At 38.2% G+C, this 25,074-nt stretch overlaps 1 protein-coding gene across 2 annotated transcripts in view; it reads left to right on the forward strand.

Moving 5' to 3' along the window:
- GUCA1C (guanylate cyclase activator 1C) overlaps positions 1-25,074 on the forward strand; it is a 109,010-nt gene that overhangs the window by 71,919 nt on the left and 12,017 nt on the right. The window contains exon 1 of one of the 2 annotated variants that reach the window (XM_030471903.1): positions 8,677-8,882. The exons of the other annotated variant lie outside the window; for it this stretch is intronic. Coding sequence (XP_030327763.1) covers positions 8,691-8,882 — 192 coding nt within the window. The 5' untranslated portion in view covers positions 8,677-8,690. Of the gene's footprint in view, positions 1-8,676; positions 8,883-25,074 lie in introns of those variants that run through there. 2 annotated transcript variants of the gene reach the window in all.

Genomic DNA, 25,074 nt, shown 5'->3' on the forward strand with positions numbered 1-25,074 from the left:
TTCTCTTATTTTTTAATTATGATCTTTGCTGATAAGCATGTTGTGCTTGTTCGTATGCTTATTTTTCAAATGCTTCAATGTAAAATGTAAGGTTTTTCAGATTCATCAAATAGAAAATTTACAACAGCTTGATGGTTATCTTGAAGAGTGACTTAAATAAAATGTGCACTTCTCTGGCATTTTAACCTTGTCTTCTGTAAGGACAAACACAACACAGTTATGAGATTCTTCCATGCCATATGAAAGAAATATGTTTTCAAGGACTGAGATGGCTTACATTCATGCTGTCACTTTTTTCAGAAGCGCATTTGAAAATGAAAATGTACAAATAATGATTGTAGGCTCCTGTATTTACAAAAAACCTAATTGTCTATAGCTTCTGAAATCTGTGGTTGAAACCTTTGGGTTTTGTTTTTTTACCTTTGAATACTGCTGTTATTTCTGGAAAAAGTGGAAGTCTGAGTAACATTTGAGTTTTAAAACATTTCCTCTTTTTGTTGAACAAGAAATTTGGTAGCTATACACTTGGAAAATTCTGTGTATGCATTTCCAGTTAGTAGCTATTGAAAATTTAGATTTGATGAACAAAGATAAAAGACTGAGGACTGCTTCTTTAAGCTATCTTTCTTTTGTTTGCTGTTCTCGGCTATGACAAATACAGCATTCTTTGCCTGCAAGTGATATTTTGCAGTATTTAAAATACAATTTCACATGTTTCAGATTTATTCCGGTTTTATTCAGTATTTCACATAGGTAATCCCTGCTGCTTCTCAGTATTGAAGGCCTTGATCCTGTAACTGACAGCATGTTCACAGACCGCTATTCATGCTCTGGGGAGACTGTTGTAAGAGGTGCAGGGGAAGAATAGAGATTATAAAAATCACCTTTAAATGATAGCTACCGTATTATATCACTATTGAATTCCTCTAGGCATTCCTCTAGGCTTTTTTCCCCCTTCTCTCCCTCTTCAGCAACATTGCTCTGACTGGCTGCAGACACTGATTTATGCAATATAGTTATAAATGTGCTGAAAGCCTGTCCAGTCACAGCCCAGCTTGTTCCAGCCCTCTCACCTTTTGCAGTGAAGGCTTGTACCTATTTCTGATAAATATTTTGCAATTCTGATCTTACATGATTAGTGTGTTCCAAGTCTTTATTTGCATGAAGAATTAAACAGAGTTCAAAATACTGGATGACCACGTGAACCTATATGCTGTCACACAGAGCCTGTCTTAAACCTTCTGCTGCAGGGGCAACTCACCCAGGTTCAGTTATGCCACCCTTAATGTGCACACCCAGTGGGTGCACCTCCACTCATCCCTCATGCCACCTGAAAACCAAGGTGTAGTGGCATGTCCAACCATAGCATTCCGTTTCTTTGCAGTATTCAGATCAAATCTGACTGCTACAGCTGTTGATGCTGCTTTTCAAACTGAGCCAGCCTGAATCTTGGCCCAGAGGAAAATTCAACTGATGCAGCTGTACAGCACTCCAGGAGTAGCCAGGCTGTGCTCTGCTTTGCCAACTGAAATAGAAATGCTGCTCAGGTAATGCTCACATTTCCTTTCGTGAGACACCACCAGAGTGCCATTGGTGAGACAACACCTTTATAGCAGGCTTAAATATAACTGTATTTTTGCATTCTACCAGTTTAGTCTTCTACCACCCCATGACATAGCATAGGGTGTAAGGTTTAAATACTGTAAAACTGTAAACTGCTCTCTACCACTACACAGCACAGACGTTATGACATTGCTCTACAAGTTTCCACAAATAATTTGAATCAGCAGAAGCAGCTGATCATCCCCTCTACTGCTGGCCACCCCCTTCCATACCTGCTTAATCTGTTCTCTTGTACAACCCAACATTCTGTGAGACCAGGCAATGCAAAAAATACATAATGTTGACTAAAGCTCACTGTATTTATTAGCATTCAGTTTGATTGCAAGATATTGCCTGGATCTGTTCTTACAGTTGTTCCTAAGTGCAACCGCAAATGCTCATGCTGGCCTAAGGGAAGAGAAAGCATGGGACTGAATGAGCAGTGGCAGTGGAGGAACAGTTTTTAGGACAACATTGGCTTACATAAAACTCAGATGCTCAAAGAACTGCTGTCTAAGATCCATGGCAAGATTTTTGCGCCTCGTTTATAGCTACTTTCAGGTTTTTCCAGGTTATCCAAGTCAAATCACGTTGCAGTTTTGGCCTATAAGGTAAGATTTGGACTATATATATTTAGTATATAGAGAAGTAATAAAAATGGAAAGTCAGTTGCTACCAGGCAACTGCACAAAAGGTATCCAAGTATTAAAATGGGGCTGAAGGTTTAGTTGAAACCTTGTGAATTATTAAAGCAAAGGTTTAGAAACTACTCTCAAAGTCTCTGCATCTTGCTTACTCAATATTCATCCAGTTTACACAGCTTTAGCACCACAGATGCCAATGCAAGATGAGAATCAGCATAATCGGTCCTCATGCCCTGCTGAGGCTTTGCAAACTGACTGTGTACGAAGACTGTAATCAGCTGATAAAACCATGGTGCACTAAAACTGGGCACCAGTAATCTTGCTAGGGTGCTATATTTACTTAGTCTATATTAGTAGTGATCTGTAAGAGGTTTAAAGTAGCTCTCAAAAGCAGAGTTGGTGTTTAAATGATCGTTGTTGGGAGGCAAGAATCAACATTTGGATGAATAAATACTGAAAAAGGTTACCTGGTATGTTTGATGCTATGGGTGCTGCTGGATCAGCGGATGACATTAATGCTATGGAAATTCACCACTGGTACACAAAATTTATGAAGGAGTGCCCATCTGGACAACTTTGTCTGCATGAATTTAAACATGTCCTGGATCTACATGGACTTACTCCAGAAGCTAACAGCTATGTTGAACAAGTATTTCACACATTTGACATGAATAAGGTAAGAATTCATTCTTAACTTCCTGGCTTTCTTACGGCTGTAACATTTGATGCATTCAGCGACATGTGTCAGAGAGCTGGCAATGCTGACTATTCTGAGGTAATGGAAGTCATTCAGAGGTGATTCAACAGAAAACTAGAGGCAAATAAACACGAGTGGCAGACACACAATTTTGAATGCTTTGTTCCCAGTATATTTTGCCATTTTCAGAATTGCATCTAGTCATTCTAATATATTTTGAATGATTCCTCATCTTTGAAACCTGGATTTTTATTACTATTTTCAGCGTGTGTTAATAATTGGAAGTTTTATTTATATAACTCTGCTTTAAAGCAGTGTTCGGCTGTATCCATAGGTATTCATGCTTTAACAACATGCAACACAGACACAGTATGATTCCTTCTGTTGCCTTTTGTCACTCAACTCATTCTGAGCACCTTCTGTGGCTTAGTTTGGTATCATTCACTCCCTTTTTTCCAAAGACATATCTGTCTGGTTTTGATGCATCATCCTGATTTTACTGCTTAACATGTTATGTCATCCCAAAAGCAGCTGTTAGCTGCATTGCTGTCTTATGTTCTTCAAATTTGGTGTTCATAGAGGTCTCTTCTAGCCATAAGACATGTACAGAAGACTGTGCCTTGTTATTTTTCCCTTAAGCCAAAATAAAACTTTCTGAGGGTCATCTGTAATTCCTATGGAAGTGTTTGTCCTTGACTGATACCACGTTTAGGCTGAATTGTCAATACCACACAATCAAAGTCTGCTTCCAGATAATAGAATAGATGGGCTCATCATGGTATAAAAACTTATTAAGAAAAAGACAAAAAAAAAAAAAAATAGCAGCATTAGTGTTCTCTACCCACAGCATTGATCTCAATAAATGCAGAGATGAAATGAAAAATGTGTTATTACATTACATGAATGACTTCAGTGGCAGGTAAAAACTGGTCATAATTGTAGCCAGAACTACTCCAGACAGTTTCAATTTCCAGAAATGGCCTTTCTGTTCTTTGTTATGAAATGAATTATATTTGTTTCAGAAACTGTATGGTGCCCAGTAGACTAAGAGTTCCCGGAGTCATTACCTTTGTTACTCTGGTTTTTTGTTATGTGTATTTCCATACACACACTCCCACCCCCAGATCAGCTTGCTTTTTTGGTATTATGTAATTCTTTTTAACATAAACTTCAAGTGCTGTTCTTATAAAATCAGGCTCTTTGCATGCTCTTTTCTTCCCCCTGCCAATTACCAGATGATTAAATATACTGGAATTCTATTAAGTAGTATTACCTAATTCAATAAATGTGCTAATTACAGATGATGAGCAAATTTCTAGTCCATAAACATGGAATCTGATCAGCCGAAATTGTCAACTTACTGTGTTCTTATCAATTAAAAAATCGATGTATTGTGTTCCCCAGTAAAGCTTTATCAATGCCAACTTTCTTGGGTGACACACATGGGCAGGGTCCTAAGAGCTTTTTCAGTTTAGCTTTAATGCGCTTTTGAAAAACACTTGGAAATATTTCCAAATTTATTTTAGGCAAATACTTTCAAGGCAACCAGTGACTTCAGGATGTTTCAGAAAATTGAACCTGCAGCTGATTTTAGTTATTTTTCAGAAAACTGGCATGTGAAATAAACACTTTCTGAAAAACAGGCTTCTGTCAAGATGACAGCATACCAGTAACCACAGGAATAAGGAAATTGAGTGTTTGCCATGAGATATCTGAGAGTGTGGAGAGAGAAGAAGAAAATGACCTTCAGATAGCTTTGTGCCAACAGAAATCCCTGGGAGAACTTGCCACTGCTGCTGATATTGGTCTATATATTTGAAAATATCTATTGTACTCAGTAAATGGTGCATCCAGTACAGGCAGAGAGAGCAGAAAAAATTAGACACAAACAGGGCACAGTTGCTTTTTACAGTCTTACCCCATTCAGCTTTCTTTACTATTTGCAGTCTTTGTAATACGATATGAAATCAAAACTCTAACAGTTTTTTTCACTTGCTTATATTATTTATAGCATTGAGAATGTGTATATAGATGCTGACACTTGCTTTTTATACAATTCAAGCATTACAATGCAACATGTTACAGTTGTGAAGAGAGCTTTTCTATATCTAGGTTATTTAGAGTACCTTTCTGTAAGGAAAGAAATATTTTGCAAATATAGCTAGTCACTCTGTATGAAGACAAGCCTTAGGTACATCTGGAACCTCACTAAACAGGGAAATAACTCCAAACCAAAAAGATGGGGAGCTTTTGAGGGTTTCTGAGTGTTGTTTTGGGTTTTTTTGAGTTAGTTGTTTGGGGTTTTTTTGGGGGCGTGAGGTGGGCTGGTGGAAGTGTGGTGGGGAGAGAGATGCTTTTTTTGTTGGTTGGTTTTTTACAAGTTACTGATTGCAGGGCCTCCTTCCCAGTACAAATAGGTTAGCACCCAGGGAGTAGCTTGCTCAAGTTATCTGATGAATATTAAGATGTATGCCTAAAACTCATCAGGTTATATATGCATCAGAGTTTGACTATTACATAGTCAATCAATCCATCAATCTCTGACCCCTTCCTCCTGTTTCCCCATAACTTCTTAATCAACTGGCATATTTCAATGAAATTTCAATGAAATTTCAAAGAGCAGGCATCTCAGCTAATTACTTCCTAAAGTTTTCATAAAAAATTGGCAGCTGGGTGGCAGGGACACACCCAGAATGAATGACCTACTCATGCAGAATTCAGCTTTTATCCATTGTTTAAGGCAACAGCTAGCTGGCAAAATAATCAGGCACTTGTTTCCTTTTCTCTTGGTGAGGATACAGGGTGGAGCTGGGGGGCCAGGCTGCAGAAATTTAGGGGACAAAAGATAGAGTCTGTATAAATGTAGGCTTTTATTTTGTTGTTCCCAGAAGAGCTTGTTTAATTAATGTTCCATGTTAAACGGAAAAAGATGTTTTATCCGTTTGGAACTCTCCCCCCTGACACCTCCCCACACCCCCATTTTAATGAAATTAAACAACAATTTGGCCTTTAGGGCTTCATAAAATCCACTATAAAACTGCTTATGCTAGGCTTATAACCTCCATATTTAATAATGAGCTTCCACAAAAGATTTGATATTCATTTCCAATTCTGCAAGATGTTGCAACAGTCCTTCATTAGCTACTATAATCTGAGGCATAGATTTTATTGTATACGTTCTCAATTGAGCTGTTCCAGCAATAGGCACAGGAAAGGATATTTAGAAGGCAGAACTGGAATGGCACATTTAGAATAGTTACATGCATGAGATTGTATAGTTTCTGTCCTTTTGCAGCTGGAAATAATATGAAGAATGTGGCATCTACTCCCAGATTAAAGGCTAGCAAGTTTTTGTCCCTGTCCAATCTATTTGTATAATTTAGTGGCTGGAAAGGCTTAAGCACTTAGAGAAATAAATCAAGTGAACCTTAATGTTTTACCTGACTATTTTACTTTTTCCTTTTCAATAATAAAAAACCACTAAATCTATTTTTGATGAAATAGCAACATTATAATCTTTAATGAAATGACAACAGTATAACTACAAGATTCAGATGATTCATCATATAGCATCTAGATAGGCTGAGCTCAGTTTTATTTTTCTCTTACCTTGAATAGTCTTGAGAGCCTCACTGAAAAGCCTGGGGCAAACAAGGACCTCGACCTCTCAAGCCACATGTCAGGATCTCATAATCTTCCCCTATGAGAATCACACCACGTCTGTTTAGTTTGAGATGATGTGTATATTTATCTGTTGTAATGTATGTTTCCTGTGAAGTCAGTCTATGGAGCTTCAGGCTGGATTAGGGAACAGATTTACATAAGAAGAAGAAGGAGCTGTTGGCATACCAGCTTGTCAAAAGTAACGCATTTGGAACTTTCATGTCTTGGCACTGGCTTTCTCGGTAACAGTATCTTCATACTGTTTTTGATCATTCTGACTATATCGACAGGAGCATATCTGACTATATCTAACAGGAGCGTGACTTATGTGTAGCACAGTCAAAAAGCATTTGTCTTCTGGATTCTGATCTTAACAGAGAAATCCAGCTCTGACTCCTCTCCGTGCCTAGCAGACCTAAGGGATCTTTTCTCAAGATGACTCAGCTCTTTGCAAGTTAGACGAACCAAGTCTCTCTTCCCTCCCTTACACTTCAGTGGAATAACAACCTGCCTAATCTGGTTGGCGGAAACTATTTAACTCTTTCTTAACAGAAGAAGCAGATTTTTTATGGGTTTGTGAAAGAAATTACACGTAAGTCAAGGTTCTGAAGGGGCATAACATTCAGAGATGCAAAAAGTCATTATGGTTCAGACTATCTCGCCCACTGCAGTGCAATTATATTTCAAAGTTGAAAATCTCAGGGTTAGGATTATGGGGTTTTCTCTGAAGTCTATATGTTATTTTTCTTCTGTTAGAGGATCAAACTTTGCCTACTGCCATGATGGTAAAAATCACTGCCAGATCTTTGACATTACTGGAAAAGAATTTGGGATCTAATCTCTTGCTGCATGTATTTGGCATTTAGGAAGTGAGATTCCAAGCAGACAACAGACTTTGGTGTGCTGCAAGCTTCTCCCTGGACCTGAAATTGCTGAAGGTGCCTCCATCAGTTTCCAGTTTCTATGACATTGAACGTGTCGTGCTTTAAATATTCAATTTTCTGTCACTTTATTATCTGAAAACCCATCATTGAGACTGTGTGAACAGAACGTGTGTGTTAAGTAGATTATGCACATGAAGCAATATGATTACTTTTTAGTGGCTCCCCACGCTCTTACTGTTTCAGAATTATATACATAAGGACATGTTCCTAGTTCTTTTTACCTTAAGATTATTTGAAAAGTATTTATCACATGCTTGATTTAGATAGGATGTTAAGTCAAATTCAAAGTATGTACCTTTAACTGAGAGTCATGAAGAGTCTGCCTTCACTTTAAAAGTTCTCATCCTAAATTTCATTAGCTCTAATTTATATATGTTCTTCAGTTTCTGGTGTTACCAGGTTTTGTATTTAAATTTCACCAGGTTTTGTATTTAAATATCGTGATGTTTGTGAGAGATCCTGGTGTTTGTGATGTTATCCTGATGTAATGTGAGAGATTACCAGAACGTCTGTTTTTCAATGTTAATGTTATGATGCTGTATGGTCTGTTTATATATTGTCTTCCTTCAGCTGGATGAACACTTACTGGCACGCACCAGAGCCGCCGTACACATCATTAGTATTTTGCAGGATTTATGATTCTCCATGTTTTTCAAGGGGCTGAATGCAAAGGTCTCCAAACAAAGCACAGCAAAACCATTTTACAGTTTAGCAAGCATTCAAAGTCATCTCAGCCACTGCATTTTTAGGTGCAAAGCATTGTAAGTTTAGCAAAAGTACCAAAGCTGCAAACCTGACACAGGATCTTACACAACACAAGCACAAATGTCATGTTTTGTCTTCAAGAGAGCCCCAGCAGAATTCTGCAGGTTGAGCCCGGGAACATGTCAAGGTAACTCCAGCCAGAGAGAAGGACCCACCTATTGACAAGCCTGCCTGCATTCAAACAGATCATGAAGGATGATCCCCAGTTTCTATTTTTACCTAATCCAGATCTGCAGGGATCTTTATGGGGTTCGTGGTAGTTTTCCAGCTCCTGGTTTGTGGTTGATTTCTAGCTGGAGGTGAGCCGGGGAACATAGTAACACTGCTCGACAGCAAACAGTGCAGTGTGGACAGAGACGAAGGGCAGACGGTGCTATGGGTGCCGGGGAATCAGCTGATGATTTTGCTGCAATAGAAAACAGTCAATGGTACCAGAAATTTATGAAGCAATGCCCTTCTGGGCAACTTACTCTCCATGAGTTTAAGAAAATACTGGGTTTATATGATATGAACCCTCAAGCAAATATGTATATCGAGCGGGTGTTTCAGGTCTTTGATATGAATCAGGTAAGAAATTTTCTTGGACTATTTTCATCATGAAATGTATGCATTAGCATGAACAGTAGAGGACTTTGGCACAATGATATTAAATAAGAATCAGTAGATAACTGGGAATATTTTTTTTTTTTCCCCCCCTCATTTCTCATTTCTGTTATTTTGGACAGATACAATGAGTCTTTTGGTTTAATATTTGTCTTATTGTCACTATTTTTATTCTTATTTGGAAAGCTTGTGAAAGAGTAATATAGCTGGTTTACTTCCCTACCCACCCCTTAAAAAACCCCCTGACTTCTAAAGCTGAGCAGTGGAACAAAGGTAGACTCGAATTAATGCATAGATCAGAAATCAGACCATGTTACTTCTTCTAAAAGATAAATGGAAAGAATCAAGAAACACAGTAGAAAAAGTAAAGTCAAAAAACAGGAAGAGGCAGGAACAAAATAAGTAGACACCAGCTTTCCACGATAGGCTAGAAATAAGTGAAAAGTAAAAACAAACAAACAAAAGATAAAATTAACAAAATTAAAGCACAAGTATAACAAGACGGAAATAAATATTCAAAGAGGAGAAGGAGGAAATAGTGTCTCATCCCTTCTTTGTGAATTAATTAAAACCCTCATGGAACTGAAATGCAAGGTGTGGAGAAAAACTGTTGAAAACCTAGTTAAAATCTTAGTGAGAGATTCATTCTCCATCAGAAACAGAGCTGATACTTGGACAAAAACAACATGTGGGAATAAATGTGGTCATTTACTCAGATGCAGTAAGAGGGAGGAGAGTCTGGCAATGGCCTCTGGCTCCCTGGGGTGTGTCTCCGCCTCTCCACTGGCACAGAAAAGCACTTGGACAGGGATTACAAGACAGAAATATTACCACACTCTTTAGCAATTGCAACAAACCCTTGCCTTCCAAACTGGAGCCACTAGGAGATGCAAGTTGCTCAGTGTCTGCTACGTTTGGGAAAGTCTTCAGGCACCAAGAAGAACATCTCCAATCAAAAACATGGTACCTAATTAGGGAAGACAGCCTCTCCTTTAAATTAAATGTTTACTGATGTGTGTCTCTATTGGCTCGCTTTTCCCTTTTCCAGAATGCTTAACTCGGTGGATTTTATTGTTGGGGGAAGAGGAGGGGAAAGAAAAAAAAATGCTTTAATATCCAAAGATCTTCTAGATAGCTGTCTTGTGAAGGTAGATAAAAATAGGAAGCTGAGATTTAGAGTTATTTAAGGATCTCTATGTAACATTATTAACAGGAAAAATCCAATTTGTCTAAGCTGAAATCCTTCATGAAAACAGCCTGTGGCATCAAAATGCCACTGAGGTGGGGGCTAAATCAGAGATATTACCTTTAAAATAAATATTTTTAAGGATTTCTGAAACAAGAATTTATAACTTAAATTACGTTTTATAAATTTAAACTAAGGGGTGCCCCCCTCCACTCTCCCCTTCCTCTCAGATTATCAGCATGCAAAAGGTCAGGGATTTCTTTTCTTTTTATTTGTCCCAGTTGGAGCCAGAACATTTCATTGGCCTCTCAGATTTTCCCTGGATAAGAGGACTCTTCCCCTTCATTTCTAATAAGACCACTTCATACTAACAGTTAACAGTCATTACACTGCTTCTCTGTCCTTAATCAGAGGTTGTTACTCCTGCTTGCAGTTCCCCGATGCCCACAAGGCAAGGCGCAGCCCAAGCTCTTGACAACCCCGAGTTCAGGAAAATCAGTGAATTTGCAATAGCTACAAAAATATTAAAAAATATACAAAGATATAGAAGTATTCCAGACTTTTCCTTCCAATATCTGAAAGGGGCCTACAAGGATGCCGGAGACTGACCCTTCATCAGGGACTGTAGTGATAAGACAAGGGGTGATGGGTTCAAACTTACATAGCGGAAGTTCAGGTTAGATAGAAGGAAGAAGTTCTTCACTGTGAGGGTGGTGAAGCATTGGCACAGGTTGTCCAAAGAAGTGGTAAATGCTCCATCCCTGGCAGTGTTCAAGGCCAGGTTGGACAGAGCCTTGGGCAACATGGTCTAGTGTAAGGCATCCCTGCCCATGGCAGCAGGGTTGGAACTAGATGATCTTAAGGTCCTTTCTAATCCTAACTATTCTATGATTCTCCTGACAAAGGAGGATGCATCTCTTCGGCAACTAGAAACCTTGATGAAAATAATGGCTGCAGGAGTAGGCCCTTATTTTGTTAAGTCTTTTAACTCCAAATAGAAAATGTAAAGTCGAGATCTCAGAGCACTTCCCATAATCATTAAAATGAAAACAAATGCGCTACAAATGGTTCTGTGGGAAGCATAAGACTTGTTATTTCATTATGCACGGTCTGCTGGTTATTTATAGATACCAGTGCACCGTAGCATATGTAGCTAACGATACCCACAATATCACATCTGTAAATGGTTAGTTTAATGAGGAAAAAAAAAAAAAAAAGCCTAGGCTAGACTCTGCACAACTAAGATAAGCACAATTGCTTATCTCATCACCAGGATATGTATCATTGTGCTATGCTCATAATCTCCATGTCAGGAATAATGAAGCAGTAGTACAGAAAGGAATCGGACATAATAGGCTTCTATAGATTTATTTTTAAATGTTCACTGCCTTCTGTTCAGCTTTAAACCCATAGGCAAACCCAAGCAGTCCATTGTTTGTGGATAGTCCATAGTAGCAGGCACACAAGGAATGTGACTGTGACCTAACGAACTTGTGCCAGTGCTTGATCAGTGTTTTCAATGAAAGAATAATTAAGGAATCGTGTGTATATTCCCACATGCTTTACTGCATACGCCATGGTTAAAATGCCATAGAAGGTAGCAATGACTTCTGTTTCCTTATCCCCATGCTTGAATTAGCAAGAATTTGGTACGTTTTTTTCTCTCAGGTGGAGAAATGAGAGGTTGTGTCCTACTAGAGACTTGTCTCACCAGGGCAAAATCTTTCTGCTTTGTGAAGGGAGGGAAACAATCCTTAAAAGCAAATTACATTCTGATGAAAATACAGGAGAAAGAAAGGCTAGCTTGGTCCTTCTCCTTGTAACATGCAGAGGAGGAGGAAAGCAGAATTATGAAGCTTAACACTCATTCAAATAGTTAGAAAAGTGTAGGGTTGGCCATAGGGAGAAGATGGTGATGGTTGGGACTTCACAGTTTGGAACTGTCCTGGGTTCAGCAGTAGCAGTCATTTTTCTCCTTCTTAGTAGCTGGTGCAGTGCTGTGTTTTTTACTTTAGTCTGAGAACAATGCTGATAACACAATGATGGTTTTAGTTGTTGCTAAGTAATGCTTACTCCAATTAAGGACTTTTTCAGTCTCACGCTCTGCCAGTGAGAAAGGGCACGGGAAGCCAGGAGGAAGCAGAGACAGGACACCTGACCCAAACTAGCCAAAGGGGTATTCCATACCACAGCATGTCATGCCCAGTATATAAACTGGGGAGAGTTACCCTGAAGGCCCAGATTGCTGCTCAGGTCGGACTGGGTATCAGTCAGGGAGTGGTGAGCAATTGTATTGTGCATCACTTGTGTTTATTGTTTTCTTTTCCTTTTCCCCTTTTAGTTTTATATTCTCTCCTCTTGTTTTTCTATTATTATTATTATTATTTATTATTATTGGTGGTGGTAGTAGTGGTTTTGTATTATACCTTAGTTACTGGACTGTTCTTATCTCAACCCATGGGATTTACATTCTTTCAATTCTCCTCGCCATCCCTCTGGGAGACGTTGGGGAAGAAGGGGGAAGTGAGCGAGCAGCTGCGTGGTTCTGAGTTACCGGCTGGGTTTAAAAAAAAAATAAAAAAATCTTTCGTGGGGTAAATTTTCTGACCAGGATAGGCCATCCCAGCTCTTCCTGGAGGATAACCTCCTCTTTCTACAATTTTGTATCTTGTCCAGACAACTCTCTTTCATTTCGGACGCCTAGGTAGTCTCTCCAAAAACACCCCACCCATGTCTGCTTGAGCTGTGGGGTAAATTGCATCTACTTTAATAGACCTAAATGGTCTCTGAAGCCGGCTAGGGCTGAGGAGTAGCCATGTGCCTGTGGGCAGCTGGCAATGAAATTAATAGAGGGAGATGGCAGGATAGGGGGAAGGAAACTATGTTCTGAAGTCAGCTGGCTAGGCAGGGACATGGAAATGCCCGCAATGGTGTTTTCTCTGGTCTTGCCCATGTATTTCCCCTCTGCAACTGAAATGAGCAGGGGTAGATCTCTGTATGCACTTGGCACCAGTCAGATCCAGCATCTGATAGCAGAGCTGTGCACTGGAGGGAAGAAAGGGGATGGAAGAAGACGAGAAATGGGGCAAAGTCCAGAAGCATGAGCTGAGTTATAGAGGGGAGAGAAAGGGCATTTTTTCAGAGCAAACAGCCAGTAGAAATTGCTGAGGAAGGAAAAAGAGAGTTGGGCTGGAGTGAGGCAGAGAGGATTCAAAAAACAAGAGGAAACGACAAAAAGTTAATTGGCAAAGATGACAGAAATTTAGATAAAAATCTGTAGATAAGCTTTTTATTCAAATGCATTTTAATCTTGGCATTTGCCACTTCAAGCCTTAGCAGTTGTCTTTTTTTGTCTTGCACTTCAAACAGGTAGCAATCATCGGCTGAATCTATCAGAGTGGAAAGATGTGTGACCTTGTTTCACAACACAGGGATTTAGTATCTGCTGCCTACAGCTGAGTTACTGCTGCTTTCTCAGTACACAAAAGAGAAAGAGAATGTCATCTTTATTAATTTAATGCCATTTTTCATATCAAGGTAGTTCCTGATCATTCTTCTGTGAAGTTAGGTAGGGTTTTAGGATTTTTTTTTTAAAAAAGCCCACTAAAAATAAGAGCAACTTCTATTTTCACACCCTGTCAAAAGATTACCTCTTCTTCACTTGTAAAGAAATCTAAATTACATTATCCCTTTCAAAACCAAACAGATTTTATACCATTTTCAGAGCAGGACTAATGAATATGACTTTTTTTCTCATGTTTCCCTACAGAGACAATTTTGCCTTACCTGCAGTGTGTTTTTCCTGTGTGCTTGTGTTCTTGCAGTTTAGCAACAGCTTGTCCTTAAACCAGCAATCTTCTTTATCACAGGACTGTCATTTTCAGTGCAAGTAAATAGTCCCACTGTTGCTTGTTTGTATCTTCTTCTTGATTCCCAGAATATTGTACAGACTCCAGAAAGCTTCTTGGCATCTCTAATGTAGATCTCAATAGATACTGTAATTTATCTTCATCTCTCGTCATCATTCAGTTTGCTACAGAGAGCCCATTTGGAATTGCTTCACTGGGCTTCCTGTACACAAGCTAGTCTCTGCACCCATTGTTTCAGTGTTCTTTGAAATGGCTTTGCTTTATTAATTTCTTCAGTTCACCTCCACATTATGAATTTTTCTGTTTTTATTTGTAAAAGTAAAAATTCTCCATTGCCGTTGGCTTCTAGAACAGGTGATTTCTATAGAATTTCTATTATCTCAGCACACACTTTGTCAGCAACTTTATTAAGTGCTGTCAAACTACGCAGTGGATTATAAATTTTAGCCTTTTTGTGCCTCATAAAACTCACCTTCCTTTTTTTGTCAGCTGTAATATCAGCTATTATATACTGTTTCAGTCCCCTACTAGAGATGAGGGATGCTGTGAGACTGAACTACAAATCAGATCACTTTTTCCCAGGTATTTTTGCTGTCTTTTACAGGTATTTTGGTTATTGTTATTAAACTAAAGGGATCCTGAAAACAGGTATTACTTTAAAATCATTTTTATTTCAACTGTAATTTAACGTTCTCCTGTAAATTTTTTACCAGAATGTACAAAAAATGACAAAAAAGTCTGTCTCCTAAGGCCCCATCTTTAAGTCAGTGCAGTGGTCTTTCTCATGTGTCTCAGTCACCATGGGTACACTTCCCCAAGAATTGCTACTTGGAAGCAAGTAGCAGAGGAAGTGTGTGGTTTTTCAGGGGGCAAAAAAAAGAGAGAGGGGAGAGGGACCAGTAGGTGTGAGCAACTCCCAAGTTCCCTATGCCTAAGTGGGATCCTGTGAGCAAGGATTGCACAATATCATTAGAAGAGATGTGAGAGACCTCTCATTGTCCAAGTGGAAAAGATCAAAGAGGAAGGATGACTAGCATGCAATGACTGCTCATTTAAGAGCAGAGCATGACGGCTGAAGAAGAAAATTCAGGATTTTTTGTCAGACTGTACGTACCCAAGAGGCTTGTCTGTGTCTCTCATCTCCATTCCCCTCACTTACTTTTCACTTACTCTCACTGCTCCAGCCAGCGCTTGCCTGTAAACAAGATGCCCTCAAGAGATGTGTCCCCAGTCTTGCTCAGACATCAGAATCACACAGCAGCTGTAGGGCTCAGAGGTGTTCTCTGGTGAAAAGGCAACACACCAACTACCCAGTTTGTTGTATGTTCTTTGCCTGCTGAACCAGTTTAGGCTAAAACAATTGCAATGCCCGTATCTTCCTGTTTAATCTTCAAAAGTTCATGGACACTTGATGAGTGAATGTTCAAGCTTTCTTACTTGTATGTCACATTTTGAGGCATATGATATTAAATTTAATGATGTCCTTGTGGAGAGAGCTGTAGCATAGCCTGTTAAGAGTGTCCTTCTCAAAAATTGACTTGATCCTATAAGGTATTGATTTCTTTCTGGCATAAGTTGGGCTAGAGGGAGGTTGCCTTTTTTCATGAGGTACTCAGCACCTCATAGGTCTGTACTCTTTAACACTACTGCGTGATTATAAATGAAAAGGATGAGTGGGAGTGTCTTCTTTCTGCATCTCTAACATCCTATAGGTTTACACTGGTATTTATAGTTCCAAATTTGCCTGTGCTATAGTAATGCTCCTGAGCTGCTCACCTCCTTGTGTAGAAGCTAATCAGTACAGAAGTATTATTGATAACTAACTCCATCCCTGACCTTGCACAGGAAGAAGGAATTCAGCTCCTGAAAGCTGAAAAATAAAAAGCAGGACTACAGCACTGACCAACAGTAAGGAAACTTGTATTTAATTCAATTATCAGTTGATTCTTGATATAGAACAAGTCTAATCTTTCCTTCTCTATCTGGTGTTTCAGAGTCGTGTCATGCTGCTATGCAGGCTATCACTCTCCTATATGAAGTGATCAAGTTGCCAGATAACAAAGCAAATTTTCATATAAGAAGTTGAAAGCAGATGCTGGGGGTGGGGGAAGGAGGTACTTAATACATCTGTTTTAAACATAGAGGGACACTATGTATTAGTGTAAAAGACAGAGAAGCAGGAGGAGCTGCATCAGGACTGTGCAGCTGGAGAACATGCTGTCTTTTCAGCATGGCTGTCAGGATCACCATCCTGAAAGATCTGTGTGACTGAACTCCCTTTTTCACCAGGAACTTTCTTGCTTCATCTTTCTGAACTTTACCTTATCATCGTCTTCATCCTCATCTTCCTCAGATGAACCAAGATCAGTCAAGGCTAAATAATGGGAAAACAGGGTAATGACCAGAAATTGAATCTCACGTAAAAACTGATTCATCACCCATCACATTGCTAACCATCACACCATTCAGCTGTCCTTGGGGGATAGCAAGGTTTGGCTGTACAGTCAATACAAGAGAAACCATTTCCTCCTCCTATCTTCTCCCATGTCTCTGTTTTGTAATGCTCAGGCCCACAGATACTAGAGCAGCACGGGGTGGCCTGCTTAATTGCAGCAAACAGGGTGGGTTGGAACAGCAGGCTCTTCTCCAAAGAAGGTCATGTCTGTCCAGCACCAGCAGCTTACCATCTACCGAAGAGGGACTGGGCCACTCAAGTAGAGCAAATCTATGCATTTGCCAGCCTTCACAGCTAAGGACTTTTCAAAACTAGCATATATACAGCCACTGAACATCTCTTGGAGGGTTTTAGCACAGCATGTCTCCCAGTCCCTATAGATATTCTTTTTTTTCCAGGTGTTTCATACCTAGGTTTACTGAAAATTTCCGTTCTCTGTGTAATGTAGAGTTGACCTGTGGTTACAGTAAGGGCATCTCAACCTGTAGATTAGCTTCCAAGCTAAAAGAAAAATGAAGGGGAAAAAAAACAACTAAAAATTAAAAAAAAAAAAAAAAAAGCTAAAGAAAAATTATGTAGAGAAATGAATATTAAACAATACAGCAATTGGAAATCTGGGAATCAAGCCAGAGTGCAAGAAAGCTCAGAAATCTATGCTGACCACTAGCCTGTGAACATTTGTAAAGGTTTGTCAGGTATTGAGAGGATCAACCTTGCCAGGGAGGGATGTCAGCCAAACAGAACTAAATCTGGAATACTTGAGACCAGCAGAGATTTTTATTTAGAACAAAAATAGAAAGGAACAATTTAACATGTAAGATTCCTGTTCTGAGCCCGTGACAACTTTTTACAGAGCTTTACAGATTTGTTGTATTTTAATCTCTATTCAGTGTAATGATTTCATTTCTGTTACCATACAGCCTTTTTTTTTTTTTTCTAATATTGGTGACAGCACTCTGTTTTCATAAGTATAATTATATTTTTCCTTTATTACTGAGACTAATCATAGACTGGTTTGGGTTGGAAGGGACCTTAAAGGTCATCTAATTCCAGCCCCCTGCCATGGGCAGGGACATCTTCCACTAGAGCAGGTTGCTCCAAGCCCCTGTGTCCAACCTGGCCTTGAACACTGCCAGGGATGGGGCAGCCACAGCTTCTCTGGGCACCCTGTGCCAGTGTCTCACCACCCTCGCAGTGAAGAACTTCTTCCTAATATCTGATGTAAATCTACTCTCTTTCAGTTTCAAATCATTAACCCTTGTCCACTATTTTTTAAAATGTACTTTTAGAAATAACAAGCATCAACACTTCTCAAGTACATGGATATGACACTTTTTATGTGGTTAAGCTAAGAATAAAGTGGCAACAGACCAGCCTCTCAGGGCAAGAGAAAGGAACATTGTATGTCATTAATGAGGTAAGATAAGAGGACCTCCTTATTCTGTACACTCACTGTTTGTCCTATACCATTTCCTGCAGCTTTTTTTCCTCCACAGGGTTTTTGGCAGAAATGTAGGCTTTGATCCAGAAAAACATTTTTAGTTAACTACAGATGTGTGAAGACTCATTAATGGATGGCTGACTGGAAGGTCTGAAATGTCAGCTATGATTGTACAAATAAGGGGTTATTATCCTTCCATGACATTATGTAGAACATTTAGGCACAGTGCAATATTAAACAGATGATAATCTTTCATCTCCAATCCACAGAAGTTAATAGATGCAAATGATCGTATGCATAATGCACAAATTCAGAAATAATCTGGTCATTTGAGTTTTTGCTTACATTCAGTTTCCTTCAGTACTATAGCAGCATCTCAGGTTTGTAGGCCAAAATTTTATTTCTTTGCTATTGTATTCTTGTCTGCTTGTTGCTTTCTAATAAAGGGGCCGTTATCCCAGTGGGTGGTGAAGTATACAAAACTTCTTGATAGAAATTATTTCCTTTCTCTTATTACTACACTTTATATAGAAGTGCTAGACAGCCAGAAAACTTGATCCTTCTTCCATGCTTCCCCCAGCTGACTTTTATAGATATATGACCTGATCTTTTCAATATCTAACTTTTTGTGGCCAGAAAATACCATGGTTTAACAGTGGGGTTTTTATAGTTTAAAATTGTTATGACTTCTATTGCTGGAGCTTATACATAAAAGCATATAATTTGGGGACTAGTTTATAGTTGATCTAAATCTAAAGAAACTCATTCTGCAAAACTTACATGATTTAATAAGTTTTTCTACTTTCAGCATAAAATACACTTTTCTCAGGTAGGTTTCTGTTTTCTTACAAATAGGAGTATGCTCAGAAAGTTGTGCTAGAGTGTTAGGCCTCAAATTAATCTATAGTTCCAATTATAGCAGCCCAATGCTCCTTGAGTTGTGTTGGGGTCATCCTTGCTTGGAGGTATTCTCTCATAAAATAACATAATAAAACACTCTTAAAAGGTGCATAGAATTTCTCTTCTGTGTTTCATGTATGCCCAGTTTAAAAAATCTAGCAGGTAAGGTCTGGAATATTAATTTAGGATAGCAATGGGACTTGAGGTGGGAATTACAGTTCTGAATTGCATTTCACCTCTTTGTTAGACTTGCTGCTTCCAGCTGAAGTCTGTTACAGACATCCTTCTCCTACTTAGGATTTCCACTAAAAAAAAACCCAAAACCAAAACCAAACAACAACTTACCAGTAAATTGGAAACAGTTAAAAAGGAATTATGGCAGCAAAGTAGGTTTTTTGACAATTTGTGATAGATTGAAAGCCTTGTTGAAGTTTGTTTTACTCTAGTAATCCATAAAAATATCAACAGGTATTCAGTTACAAGCCAAACCTTATTATTCCCTTGATTTCTTTAGGTTGGATATAATAGAGCAGTTCAGCTCCCCACTCATGGACATGATTATGGTCAGTAGACATACGACAGGGAAGGGTACATTTCCACAGCGCAATTCACAGTCAAGTAGAAACTGAGGTTACCTCTGGTCTTGGCAGCAGGCAGACCATGTAAGCTCAGAGCATTGCACTAACTCATCGTGCCAAAAAGGCAATGCTACTGCCGATGTATGGCTTCCTGAACTCCGTGATTTGCAAGTTTATTTGTGACATAGTACTGTATAGGTACTCATGCCTCTGGCTCTATGAGTGCATCTGTTCAATGTACGAAAGCTGTTTCCAGTCAGTGCCTGTGCATCTTGGAGATTATTGACACAGGCTATGTCCTGAAAGCTTTCTTCGCAGGAACATACTAAATAAATACTAACCATTTCCAGTATCTCTCTTGTGCAGGACACTAGCTGTTTCATAATTAAATGACCTTATACATCAAGCATGCAGATGTCTAATTTTTCCACATTTCTTAAAAGCAACAGTTCTATGTCAAGACTTTACATCACTTCCTCGACCTCTGTGGAATGTTTTGCTAATAATTAAACAAACAAATAAATGAGTATGCTACTGAAGTTTGAAAGTTGTTGTTCATTGTTCTTAGCTCCAGTGAAAAATAAAGATGCTGAACATTCAGAACTGTAATTGTAAAGTTAACTTTACTTGAGATTACCCCAAGGACTGCAGGAACTAGCATTTAAGCAAACGTTTTATTCATGACTCATTCAGTAATACTTGTAAGTATTAATCATACAATAGCACTGGTGGTATAACAAATGGCGGGTTTATCTTTTGCCACAGCTTTCCAATGAAAACCTTCAAAATAGCATTTTTATTAAAAAACATGTGAAACAGAGTTCATTTTTAAAAAGGTTCCCTTTATTAGGTAATTTTATGGAAAAATTCTCTGTCTTCTTGACTCAAAGCTATTTGTAAAACAAAACTGAAAAAGTTGCAACCACATACAAGTAAGCTGAATTTCTTCTTTTTTATTCCCTCTACATCTCAGTCGACACATAACTGTCATGCAGTCCTAGTTCATGCAGCCTACTGATGAATTTTAGGGAGGAAACTGTTATGGTTATCTAAAATACTTCAGTGGTTGCCAAGTATAATGATGTATATTTGGTTTTCTGTGAGAATATGTATCATATTTCAGAGAGATTACATCCTTCAAAACGAGGTTACTCCAATGTTAAAGGAGAGAGCATATCTAGAAAAATAATGTCTGGTGTATCCATAATATATTGGAAGTGTTGGTTGCTCTTTAAACAGAACAAATGAAACATTCTGTAGTCAGCACTGCTGCTATTTAACACATATTCTAAAAAATCATTGTCAGCCACTTCTACTGGCTTGCAGATAGGTTTTGCCACCACTGAAAATAAAAATTGAACACTTTAAGAATTGATTGACTGATTGTGTTCTTATGACCTGTGAAGGACAAAATTTGCATAGCCATTCGACATGTGAAGCAATGTGCTGAAAATGGGACACTGCTATTGTAGTTCTCTTATTGCTTATTTTGGCATTAATTGAAACTAACTACAGGAATAAGTGTCTGTTACTTTGTAAGAAAATTGGATTTTAACAGGTAGGATATACTGTGAAGAATAAAGAAGATTAATAGGTATGTGGCACCAAAAGAAAATTATGCAAGTTAAAGGATTTTCTGTTAAGATTTTATAAAGCATCGGGCAGTCCTCAACAGAAAACAGTATTTTCTGCTACATTTCTTATGCATGGATAAAGTTGATTGATAGATACAGAAAAATGGACACTCCACAGCAAAGAGCTTAAGAAATCTTTACATGAGGAGCCACCAGTTGATGTCAATCTTTAATCATCTTTCTAGTTTATGTTTTTTCATTTAAAATTTAAAGTAGTTCTGTGATAAACCAGAGTTCATCTGACATAATTATGCAGATTAGAACTATAAAAAATATTTTAAAAGGAATCCATTTTAAAATCTAAAGAAGAAAGTTACACCAGGCTGTTTGATCTAGATCAGATAATAAAAAATGCAAAAATGTGTTATTTCAATATAACTCTGTTATATGTCAAAATGACTACATAGCAATGTAAACTAAATCTCAAGCTACCTTTTTTCTTTTTTTTCTTTTTTTCCCTGAAGAATAAGAGTTTTCCTTCACTCCTTGTACTTTGCACAATGCTGACAAATGTTGGGAGGCAGACCACCAGTCCTTTTTTCCTCATCCTACTTCCTTCCCTGCTGTCTTGCTGCATCTTTAAAGTTCAGATTTTCAGGTAGACTTTTCATCATGTGATTCTGTGTTCTGGCTACAAATAGATGTTATCGTCTCTTGTTATAGGGACATGAATGGGATTAGCCAAATATATCTTCTCAGGTATTGTAGCAGAAAGAAATGTGAACTATTTGGCCATGAAATTCTCTATGAAAGCAGTGGTTGCACCTCATATTCCAAGTGTAAATATTCACAGAAAGTTGTAATATTTTTCAGAGGTGTTTTGATGATTAATGTAACTCATTCTTCATTTGACTTTCACTTGTTTTCTCCCTCCACCTTTTTCCCCTTCTTAAGAATTGTGAGAGACAGAGGAGTATTATTTTCACTGATATGAGGCAACTAGTTGCTAGAGATTCTACTGAAGACATTAATTTGTTAAAGACTGACATGGCTCAACTATGCAATGGATACCTAGCACTAGGTGATAGCTGCCTTCCACGTTCTTATTGAGGGCATGAAGAGCTCTTAAAAGATGAAATAAAATGACTGCTAGTGAGCCATACTTCAAACACTACATGGAACCTAAGAATTAAGTGTTTCCACCTCTTGTGGTATTAATTATAATGGCTCAAGGCACCCTTGCTAACTCCCCTTTGCTGGAAAATTTGATCTTCAGTTGGGATTCCTTTCTCAAATTGTCTTGCTCTGATGTGTCCTCAGGACCCAGGAATAGCCTCTGTAATATGAATTGTCAGGCTGCCTAAGGAACTGCCTAGACTGTTTGCAGCATCCTTACATGTTTGCAGGCATTACCAAAGTTGACACAATAGACTTGGGTGCAACAGTTAATAGTTATTCTAAGTACAGTGAGAGAAAATGATAATAATAGAAATATTTTCCCAAACTTTCCTGAACAACTTTTCTGTTTTGTATCTCAAGTCTTTAAATAGTTGTACAAACATAAGTTCAGCTGCACACATCATTTTAGGTATGTCTTCAGGCACAAATGACTCTCTGGATAAGTAGACTTTTCTTAGCTTACTCTAACAAGCCACCTTAACCAAGGCAGTAAGGTTGCAGCAGCAGCATCTGCATTGCACACTATACTATGGAGCTACTACTGTGGTTGACAAGACATGCTATATTTTATGCTATTCCTTTTCCATGGTTCTTGTGTTGTCCCAGCACATGTGGCTAGCAGTACCAGTTTGCCCAGAGAAGTCTAACTCTTTCTTTTTCTGGTTTTGAATCCTTTTTCAATCTCACAATCACTTCTAATTAGACTCGACAACAAGAACTACTTAGAAAACTTGTTTTATTTTCATGACAGTCATTCCTATCACATTGTAGAGTCAGCAATAAAAGTCTGTGTGTCCAAAAAACAACAACATTGGCTTCTAAACGAATGGCTAGAAGAAAATGAGAATCAAAGTATCTCTTAGCCAGAAAGAATTCTACTGTCAGAAGAAACAAAAATCTACACCTCTTACTTTCTGAAATATTCAGGCTTTTTGGATTCAACATGTACATGTAGAAATCTTTTTCCTATTGCTTTCAGACAAAATCCAACAAAAGCAACAAAAAAACCCAAAGCCAAACCATTTGCTTCTCCTTAATCTAGAGTAATGTTGCATAAAATTATCTCAAATATAAAGTAAATAGCCTGATTACTGTAAATAAAGAGGAGGCTAAATTATGCTTTGTTGTGTTCAAAGCAGTGTAGTTATATCATTTTTTTAAGAATGCTTAATTGCCTTTGAAAGGTACTGTACCCGTATAGAAAATACCACAGAATAGAAACTATGATTCACGAATATTTCACCTACTTCCATGAAACACCATTTTTTATAGACTGTCTCAAAGAATGTCTTTGTTCTACTTCTTAACCACCTCCAGAATTTTTTTACATCCAATTTTATATATTGATTCAAGAAAAAAAAAAAAATCTATTACTTAGTAAGGGCCTCCCACAATTATTGGTGCAGTTTCACAATCTTAATTTTGTTTTCTACTGGTTTGGCACAGGACTTACTTCTGTGATAGCACTAACTTATGCTATAATAATGTGTCATTACCATCTAAAAGCATATGTTAACATTATCATTAAAATCACCACTTAATGCCAGTACTGTTGAAATCCTGAATCCAGGATTTGATGGTACAAGTTATCTAAAAGTTTTACACCAGATTCCCCAGTAGTGGCACAGCACCACCAAGTGTGGAAGGCTGCTTCTTTGTAGAGGATATTAAAGTGAGATCTGTCTCAGATTTCTGTTACAGCGTTGCAGAATTCAATGGCCCTTTTTTTTTTTTTCATTTCAAAAAGGGTAATCTGCATGTCCAAGAAATTTTCTCTTTAAAAACAAAATTTTGAAATATTCATGTAGGCAAGCGCTATTAAGTAATATTCCAGTTGAATTTTCCTTGCATCACAGTCTTGATGCTTAGCTGGATTGGATTAAGCTATGTGATAGGGCGGCGGTACTCACAGTGCACACCACGGAGCGTTCCCACCTTGTTGAATAGCTCCTGCCTTGCCATTTGTGTGCAGCATGTTCAGGCTCTCTGTGTTTGCGGTAGAGATCTGCTGCACTTGGGCAGTAAGTCCACCACACTGTAGATCACACCAAAAGACACTGTGTGTGGTGCAAGGGCAGATGTACTACATCCACCAGCGCTGTGGTGGCTGGCTGTCAGGTGCCCCTTTCACACCAGGACCCAGCACCTAAGATCTACAGGTTAAGACAGCCCAGCCTGTAGGTCATGTATGAAGCTTTAATGCCAACCACATTGCACAAGAGACCCAGAGAAAATGAATTACTACATTGAGTACAGAGAAATATGTGGCAAAAATTACTGACAATAAAAATTAAGCACTTAGAGGTTTGGTCAAGTGATTCTTTGGCTTAACATTTTTTTCCTTGTTTTTTGATTTAACATGAATTGAATTTGTACCGCATACATTTTTACTGAATGTCCTGCAGAAAAAAGGGTAGCAAAACTCCATGTGAGCCAGTACAGAAAGGGAGGAATATGAAAGAATGAAGTTCAATTTTATTTAAAAGTAATCGTCAACACAGTCTCCCACTGAGTTGTGCTACCCGAGTTTCTACACTTCCTGACTGTTTTTAAAACAAAAGAACAGGTTTAGAGTTATTTCCTCTGCAGTTACCCAGTACCCAAAATTACACATTAAACTGAAGCAATTACACTTTCCTAACAACATGTGTAGGGTTTCTTTGAAAATTTCATTTTACATGTAAACAAATTAGCACGTACTCCACAGCTTTTGCTAAGCTTAAAAAGCTCTTGGAGCATATTACTACCATTACCAGCTAACACTGTACTTTTGTCACATTACGTGAATAGTCAGTGAAGATTAGTGTTGTGCAATTAATCATAATCACTTTTAAATTCTACTTGTTAAATTATGATGTAGATAAAGGGGAAAGTAATTTTAACGAAAAACAGTTCAGGAATGTGCTTTTATTTAAAGAAATTTTAAGTATTTTCTAGAAGTGCAACTGCCTTTTCTATTTATTTCCTTGTTAAT

The sequence above is a fragment of the Strigops habroptila genome, chromosome 2 (genome assembly GCF_004027225.2).
Source record: "Strigops habroptila isolate Jane chromosome 2, bStrHab1.2.pri, whole genome shotgun sequence".
In the NCBI taxonomy this organism is placed as follows: domain Eukaryota; kingdom Metazoa; phylum Chordata; class Aves; order Psittaciformes; family Psittacidae; genus Strigops; species Strigops habroptila.